We start from the raw sequence: 9732 nt of genomic DNA, 5'->3' as shown, positions 1-9732 counted from the left end.
GTGTTCCTCCTGTGTTCGTCATGTGTTCCTCCTGTGCTCCTCATGTGTTCGTCATGTGCTCCTCATGTGCTGCTCATGTGTTCCTCCTATGTTCCTCCTGTCTTCCTTATGAAACAAAATATAAAAGAGATCTGTGTGTAGGATTTATTCTCGGAAGAACAACCAAACAATTGGCTTAACAAATGCTGCTGACCCTTGACCTTGATGTCATAGTGATGTAATTATGTTGTCATCCCCCAGCCCCCCAGCCACTGCAGCGTGAGGAGACCATCATCATCGCCATGGTAACAGTCGCTGCTGCAGCCATGCTCATTATAGCACTGTTCTTTGGATACCGCATGCTGACAGGTAAGAGCACACACACACACACACACACACACACACACACACACACACACACACACACACACACACACACACACACACACACACACACACACACACACACATATCTTACAGGGCGTCCAGGTGGTGTAGTGGTAGCGGTCTATTCTGTTGCCTACCAACACGGGATCGCTGGTTCAAATCCCCGTGTTACCTCCGGCTTGGTCGGGCGTCCCTACAGACACAATTGGCCGTGTGTGGGGGTAGGAAGCCAGATGTGGGTATGTGTCCTGGTTGCTGCACTAGCGCCTCCTCTGGTTGGTCGGGACGCCTGTTCAGGGGGGAGGGGAACTGGGGGGAACGGCGTGATCCTTCCACGCACTACGTCCCCCTGGTGAAACTCCTCACTGTCAGGTGAAAAGAAGCGGCTGGTGACTCCACATGTATGGGAGGAGGCATGTGGTAGTCTGCAGCCCTACCCGGATCAGCAGAGGGGGTGGAGCAGAGGCAGGGGCAGCTCAGAAGAGTGGGGTAATTGGACAAGTACAATTGGGCAAAAAAAGCAAGAAAATCACCCAACCCCCCAAAGAAAAAAGACACACAAGCACAAACTTGATGTTTACTGACACATACGTCAACTGACTGCTGCCTAAGTTCATCGGTGTATTAAAGTTAGTCTGTGTGTGTGTGTGTGTGTGTGTGTCTGTGTGTGTGTGTGTGTGTGTTTGCAGGTAACTATAAGCAAGGTCTTAATGATCCAGACATGATGGAGGCAGCGACCACTGAATCCACTGTAGACCTGGACAACCTGAAACTACTCGAGGTACACAGACACACTGTTTCTGTTTTAGATTAAAATCGGAATTAATTAAAATTAATTAAAATCGGAAACATGAGAAAACAAGTGGAAACAAGACAAGCGATAAACCTGCTCATGACAGGAAACAAGACAAGTAATAAACCTGCTCATGACAGGAAACAAGACAAGTGATAAACCTGCTCATGACAGGAAACAAGACAAGTGATAAACTTGCTCAAGACAGGAAACAAGACAAGTGATAAACCTGCTCATGACAGGAAACAAGACAAGTGATAAACCTGCTCATGACAGGAAACAAGACAAGTGATAAACCTGCTCAAGACAGGAAACAAGACAAGTGATAAACCTGCTCAAGACAGGAAACAAGACAAGTGATAAACCTGCTCATGACAGGAAACAAGACAAGTGATAAACCTGCTCAAGACAGGAAACAAGACAAGTGATAAACCTGCTCAAGACAGGAAACAAGACAAGTAATAAACCTGCTCATGACAGGAAACAAGACAAGTGATAAACCTGCTCATGACAGGAAACAAGACAAGTGATAAACCTGCTCAAGACAGGAAACAAGACAAGTGATAAACCTGCTCAAGACAGGAAACAAGACAAGCGATAAACCTGCTCAAGACAGGAAACAAGACAAGCGATAAACCTGCTCAAGACAGGAAACAAGACAAGTGATAAACCTGCTCAAGACAGGAAACAAGACAAGTGATAAACCTGCTCAAGACAGGAAACAAGACAAGTGATAAACCTGCTCAAGACAGGAAACAAGACAAGTGATAAACCTGCTCAAGACAGGAAACAAGACAAGTGATAAACCTGCTCATGACAGGAAACAAGACAAGTGATAAACCTGCTCATGACAGGAAACAAGACAAGTGATAAACCTGCTCATGACAGGAAACAAGACAAGTGATAAACCTGCTCAAGACAGGAAACAAGACAAGTAATAAACCTGCTCATGACAGGAAACAAGACAAGTGATAAACATGCTCAAGACAGGAAACAAGACAAGTGATAAACCTGCTCAAGACAGGAAACAAGACAAGTGATAAACCTGCTCATGACAGGAAACAAGACAAGTGATAAACCTGCTCAAGACAGGAAACAAGACAAGTAATAAACCTGCTCATGACAGGAAATAAGACAAGTGATAAACATGCTCAAGACAGGAAACAAGACAAGTGATAAACCTGCTCAAGACAGGAAACAAGACAAGTGATAAACCTGCTCATGACAGGAAACAAGACAAGTGATAAACCTGCTCAAGACAGGAAACAAGACAAGTGATAAACCTGCTCAAGACAGGAAACAAGACAAGTGATAAACCTGCTCATGACAGGAAACAAGACAAGTGATAAACCTGCTCATGACAGGAAACAAGACAAGTGATAAACCTGCTCAAGACAGGAAACAAGACAAGTGATAAACCTGCTCAAGACAGGAAACAAGACAAGTGATAAACCTGCTCAAGACAGGAAACAAGACAAGTGATAAACCTGCTCAAGACAGGAAACAAGACAAGTGATAAACCTGCTCAAGACAGGAAACAAGACAAGTGATAAACCTGCTCATGACAGGAAACAAGACAAGTGATAAACCTGCTCAAGACAGGAAACAAGACAAGTGATAAACCTGCTCAAGACAGGAAACAAGACAAGTGATAAACCTGCTCAAGACAGGAAACAAGACAAGTGATAAACCTGCTCAAGACAGGAAACAAGACAAGTGATAAACCTGCTCATGACAGGAAACAAGACAAGTGATAAACCTGCTCAAGACAGGAAACAAGACAAGTGATAAACCTGCTCAAGACAGGAAACAAGACAAGTGATAAACCTGCTCAAGACAGGAAACAAGACAAGTGATAAACCTGCTCAAGACAGGAAACAAGACAAGTGATAAACCTGCTCATTACAGGAAACAAGACAAGTGATAAACCTGCTCATGACAGGAAACAAGACAAGTGATAAACCTGCTCAAGACAGGAAACAAGACAAGTGATAAACCTGCTCATGACAGGAAACAAGACAAGTGATAAACCTGCTCATGACAGGAAACAAGACAAGTGATAAACCTGCTCAAGACAGGAAACAAGACAAGTGATAAACCTGCTCAAGACAGGAAACAAGACAAGTGATAAACCTGCTCAAGACAGGAAACAAGACAAGTGATAAACCTGCTCATGACAGGAAACAAGACAAGTGATAAACCTGCTCAAGACAGGAAACAAGACAAGTGATAAACCTGCTCAAGACAGGAAACAAGACAAGTGATAAACCTGCTCAAGACAGGAAACAAGACAAGTGATAAACTTGCTCAAGACAGGAAACAAGACAAGTGATAAACCTGCTCATGACAGGAAACAAGACAAGTGATAAACCTGCTCATGACAGGAAACAAGACAAGTGATAAACCTGCTCATGACAGGAAACAAGACAAGCGATAAACCTGCTCATGACAGGAAACAAGACAAGCGATAAACCTGCTCAAGACAGGAAACAAGACAAGTGATAAACCTGCTCATGACAGGAAACAAGACAAGTGATAAACCTGCTCAAGACAGGAAACAAGACAAGTGATAAACCTGCTCATGACAGGAAACAAGACAAGTGATAAACCTGCTCAAGACAGGAAACAAGACAAGTGATAAACCTGCTCAAGACAGGAAACAAGACAAGTGATAAACCTGCTCATGACAGGAAACAAGACAAGTGATAAACCTGCTCATGACAGGAAACAAGACAAGTGATAAACCTGCTCAAGACAGGAAACAAGACAAGTGATAAACCTGCTCATGACAGGAAACAAGACAAGTGATAAACCTGCTCATGACAGGAAACAAGACAAGTGATAAACCTGCTCAAGACAGGAAACAAGACAAGTGATAAACCTGCTCAAGACAGGAAACAAGACAAGTGATAAACCTGCTCAAGACAGGAAACAAGACAAGTGATAAACCTGCTCATGACAGGAAACAAGACAAGTGATAAACCTGCTCAAGACAGGAAACAAGACAAGTGATAAACCTGCTCAAGACAGGAAACAAGACAAGTGATAAACCTGCTCAAGACAGGAAACAAGACAAGTGATAAACTTGCTCAAGACAGGAAACAAGACAAGTGATAAACCTGCTCATGACAGGAAACAAGACAAGTGATAAACCTGCTCATGACAGGAAACAAGACAAGTGATAAACCTGCTCATGACAGGAAACAAGACAAGCGATAAACCTGCTCATGACAGGAAACAAGACAAGCGATAAACCTGCTCAAGACAGGAAACAAGACAAGTGATAAACCTGCTCATGACAGGAAACAAGACAAGTGATAAACCTGCTCAAGACAGGAAACAAGACAAGTGATAAACCTGCTCATGACAGGAAACAAGACAAGTGATAAACCTGCTCAAGACAGGAAACAAGACAAGTGATAAACCTGCTCAAGACAGGAAACAAGACAAGTGATAAACCTGCTCATGACAGGAAACAAGACAAGTGATAAACCTGCTCATGACAGGAAACAAGACAAGTGATAAACCTGCTCATGACAGGAAACAAGACAAGTAATAAACCTGCTTATGACAGGAAGCCATTACGGTTCCACAGATATTTCAAACATAATGTAACGTTTTTTGGCTGTCAAAACAGCCGCTTTCTAAATGTAATAATAATAATAACAATAACAATATTTATGATAATAATACCAATAACTTTTATATATATGGCCTTTCCTAAAACAGTGTTACAAAGTGCTTTACAAAAGAAATAAAACCAGACAATGCAAAAATAAGAATAAGAACGAAGGTTCTGAGCAAAGAGGAGGTAACGACAATGAAAGAATAAGATCAAATAAGTGGGAATAAAAATAAAAACAGTACAAATAAATTAAAATAAATATCAAACATTTGTAAAAGCTTTCACAAGGAGAAAAGGTTTAAGACGAGATTTAAAAGAAGCTAGAGACTTGGTTTGTCTTAGTTCAACAGGAAGTGAGGTCCATAGTGTGGGGGCTCTAACAGCAAAAGCCCAATCACCCTTTGTGACAAACCGAGACCTGAGAATAACCAGCAGGACTTCATCTGTGGCTCTTAATGGTCGAGAGGGTGCATACCAGGTCAATACATCACACATGTATGTAGGAACAAGACCATTTAAAGCCTTAAAAGTGAGCGATGAATTTTGAAAATCAGGTTGAAATCTAGCAGGGAGCCAGCGTAGCGAGGTAAGCACAGGAGTGATATGGTCATGCCTCTTTGTCCTGGTAATGAGCCGAGCAGCGGCGTTTGTACCAATTGCAGACAGTGGAGGGAGCCCTTGCTGATACTCGAGCAAAGTGCATTGCAATAATCAAGCTGGGAATAGGTGAAACCATGTACAACTTTTTGCAGATCAGAAGTTGATAAAAGTGACCCAATTTTAGAGATTGTGTTGAGCTGGAGAAAACATGTCTGAACAACATTTTTTACTTTATATCAAAGCAGAGGTTATCATCAAATATTACACCAAGATTCCGAGCAGCCTGCTTAAGACTATTTGAGAGACCACTAAGATTAGTACCAAAAGGGCTGATGGAATTTGGGGGACCGAACAGAATGACCTCAGACTTCAAATTAAATTTAAGAAAATTTTCAGAAATCCAGGATTTAATGTCAGAGAGGCAATTTGTGAGATTTGCTTGGGCGCTAGAATCGGTAGGTTTTAGTGGCATGTGTGACATAAAAATGGTAAAACACATCATGATCTTTGAATGACTTGGCCAAGAGGCAGTATGTTTAAAGAAAACAGAAGGAGGCCAAGAACTGAGCCTTGACGGACACCACAACTCAAGCTGAACCATCAAGGAAGTAGAGTTGCCCAGAACAACAGAACAAGCTCTCTTGGAGAGGTATGAGCGTAATAAACTAAGAGCCAAGCCCTTGATGCCAACCCAAGTCTCCAAGCGATGTAAGAGGATGCTGTGATCGACTGTCAAAGGGAGCAAAGTCTAATGCTACGTTCAGACCAAAGGCGGCGAGAGAGTTGGCGCCGCTTTGTTCGCCAGAGTTTGGCCGCCAGTTCCGCCAGGTGTGTTCGAACAGAACGCGAATTCGCTGTGTTGACGTCACAACAAGCAGTCTGGTTACACCAACGCTGCTAGCAAGTTTGCTAGACTGCACACAGCAAATACCACACACGAGCAGTTTGTGTTTAGTTGTGATCATCACGGATGAGCGACAGAGATCAGTTGCGGCGGCTCTGCTTTATATCAACTTGCGCCGCCCAAACCGGCGTCAGCGGTCGGTTTGGGTTCATAGCGTAAACCGGAAACGTGCCCAGCTTGGCGAATTTCACCGGCTCGTTCAGGAGTTGCGTTTGGGCGGCGTCCGAAAAGAATTCCGGGTAGGGGGCGTGTCTTATTTCCCAACACGAAGGCGGGTTCTAACCCTACTTGAAGGTGATTGGCTGTCGCCTGGCGAAATATTCGCCCGAGTTGGACATTTTTGAACTCCCGCGAAGGCGCGTTCGTCGCTCGAGTCGCCCAATTCGCGCCGCCCGTAATTTCGCCGCGAATTATTCCCGCCCATTCGCCTCCTCCCATTGACTTTGCATGCATTCGCGCAGCCCAAACAATTCTCGCCGCCTTTGGTCTGAACGTAGCATAAAAGTCGTGGAGGGGTCCCGCTGAACTGTACTGGATGGTTGCACTGAGAGAGGCACTGTGTTTGGACTGCCCAGAAGCCATGTCCATGAAGCGGGTCAAAAGGGAGTCTTTCTTATGGACTTCATCAGAAAGCCATCGAACATCCTCTTCAAGGTCAGCGAACTTTCTGTTTGCTTTCTTGAGTAGCACTCCGTCCTCCCAGGGCAAAGTTGGCATAATTATTTTGGTTAGCTTAGCCACAGGTTAAAAACAAGCCACATACAGCTTCAGCACTACAGAACCAGAGGCTTCAGTGCTATCAAGTCAGTGCATGAGTCGATGACTGAATAAAATCCATAAAATAATAATAGAGGCAAACCATAAAAATCAATTAAAATAGTCCAGTGGTTCCAAGGAGTTGTTAAAAGGTATTAGTTATTAAAAGTTAAAAGCAAGCAGAGCAACAAACAAACAAACCGTCAGCTAGGAACCAGAGTCTTAGTCCAGCCGTATACTAGATTTTAACCTAGTCTTGTTTTATCCACATCCTTACTTGGTGGTGAAGGAGAGAGAGAGAGAAAGATGTCTTTATTATCCCTACTGGGGCAATTAATTTTTCAGCAAATTATTAAAATAAAGAACATCAAGAACAATAAGACTGAGTCCTAAAACACAAACAGCTGAAAGGACACACAGTATCAGTACTATATAATCAGTCCTTGTCCATATACCCTCTGGTTACAAGTTCACACTTCGGATAGCCTCTGGGGCAAAAAAACCAACCATACCTATTCCTGCTGCATCTAGGTATCCTCTACCTACGCCTAGAGGAAAAGGAGGGGAAAGTCAGAAAAAAGAGGGGGTAGAGAGTCCTGAAGAATATCCTGAGCTTTCCTAATGACCCTCTTCTGATAAACAAGACAGAGGTCATCAAGATCACAGCCAGCGATTTTAAGAGCTCATCCTCACAATTTTCCTTACCATGTTCTTCTTCGTTAGATTTAGGTTCCCGAATCAACAAAATAAGGGCAAAGGCAAGGACGGACTCAAGTCTTTATGTCTATGTTAAAATTGCTAAGCTTCCTTAAAAAGAATAAGCACCGGTGACCTTTGCTTAAGATTGCCTTCACATGAGGCTCAAAGCTAAGTTTGTCGTCCACAGTTGTCCCCAGATATTTTTACTGGCTAACCACCTCTACCTCATGTACATATGCCTACCCTAGGCTATGGAGGGGCAGAGGCCCTTCTGTGAAAGTGAATAGCTATTTCTTTTGTCTTCGGTACATTGAGTTTAGTAAGGAATTGTCACACCACCATGAGAACTCATTAACAACTACTACTACTACTACTACTAGTCTCAGTTAGTTCATCTAGGATGGAACTCTGTCTCAGTGTTTCATAGAAGGAGGAAACCTGTTCCACTTCCTTTTTTTCCATTTTCCTCCCTAATTGTATCCAGCCAGTTACCCCACTCTTCTGAGCCGTCCCGGTCTCTGCTGATCCGGGGAGGGCTGCAGACTACCACATGCCTCCTCCCATACATGTGGAGTCGCCAGCCGCTTCTTTTCACCTGACAGTGAGGAGTTTCGCCGGGGGGGACGTAGCGCGTGGAAGGATCACACTATTCCCCTCAGCCCCCCCCCCTCCCGAACAGGCGCTCTAACCGACCAGAGGGGGCGCTACTGCAACAACCAGCACACATACCCACATCCGGCTTCCCACTCGCAGACACGGCCAATTGCGTCTGTAGGGATGCCCAACCAAGCAGGAGGTAACATGGGGATTCGAACCGGCGATCCTTGTGTTGGTAGGCAATGCAATAGCCCGCTACACCACCCGGACGCCCTGTTCCACTTCTTGATGGCTTTAACGGAGGTGGCTGAGAGTATTTTTGTTACTCTTTTGAGGTGAATGCAGTGTCCTGGGGTAGAGGCCCGTGTAGCCCTGCTGTGTACTGGCTTCACTCGGACCACATTCTTCCAGAAGCAGGGGGTCACGTGTGATTTAAAATCACGTGTGATTTCAAATCAAGACAGACGTCTGAGGAAGTGATCTAAGTTTAAAAGATTGTATTCTGATTAGCTGTGACAATGATGGTGATGATGAACCAGTTTGACCTTTATAAGATACTGTTGTAGTGGCAGTGTTGGAGTTGGATGTCCAGAGTCTTCAGTCTCGCTCTCTCTGTCTGTCTGTCTGTCTGTCTGTCTGTCTGTCTGTCTGTCTGTCTCTCTCCGTCTCTGTCTCGCTCCTCAGTTGATTGGACGTGGTCGTTATGGCTCTGTGTATAAAGGGAGTCTTAATGAGCGGGCGGTAGCCGTTAAGCTGTTCAACTACGCCAACCGTCAGAACTACGTCAACGAGCGCTCCATCTACCGTCTGCCGTTACTCCCCGAACACGACAACATCGCCCGTTTCCTGGCTGCAGACGAGAGGATGACCACCAACGGACAGATGGAGTACCTGATAGTGATGGACTACTACGCACACGTGAGGCACACAAAGCACTGCACACATGTAACACACACACACACAGAGAGAGAGAGAGAGAGAGAGTACTACACACATGTAACACAGAGAGAGAGAGAGTACTATACACATGTAACATAGAGTACTATACACATGTAACACACACAGAGAGAGAGAGAGAGAGAGAGAGTACTACACACATGTAACTGAGAGTACTACACACATGTAACACAGAGAGAGAGAGAGTACTATACACATGGAACTGAGAGAGAGTACTATACACATGTAACACAGAGAGAGTAGCATACACATGTAACACAGAGACAGAGGGTACTATACACATATAACACAGACAAAGAGAGAGTACTATACACATGTAACATAGAGTACTATACACATGGAACTGAGAGAGAGAGAGTACTATACACATGGAACAGAGAGAGAGAGAGAGTACTATACACATGTAACACAGAGAGAGAGTACTATACACATGGA

General features: G+C 44.1%; 1 protein-coding gene across 1 annotated transcript; it reads left to right on the top strand.

The window, feature by feature from the left end:
* Positions 1 to 239: 239 nt before the first annotated feature.
* On the top strand, positions 240 to 9258 carry LOC130133995 (bone morphogenetic protein receptor type-2-like; the record flags this gene model as incomplete). The annotated part of the gene is made up of 3 exons (XM_056302134.1): positions 240 to 348; positions 1056 to 1147; positions 9025 to 9258. Coding segments are annotated over exons 1-3 (393 nt in total), but the record flags the coding sequence as incomplete, so codon positions are not given.
* Between the last annotated feature and the right edge of the window lie 474 nt (positions 9259 to 9732).

This window comes from Lampris incognitus, unplaced genomic scaffold, assembly GCF_029633865.1.
Source record: "Lampris incognitus isolate fLamInc1 unplaced genomic scaffold, fLamInc1.hap2 scaffold_588, whole genome shotgun sequence".
In the NCBI taxonomy this organism is placed as follows: Eukaryota; Metazoa; Chordata; class Actinopteri; order Lampriformes; family Lampridae; genus Lampris; species Lampris incognitus.
This window is presented reverse-complemented; position numbering and strand designations above follow the sequence as displayed.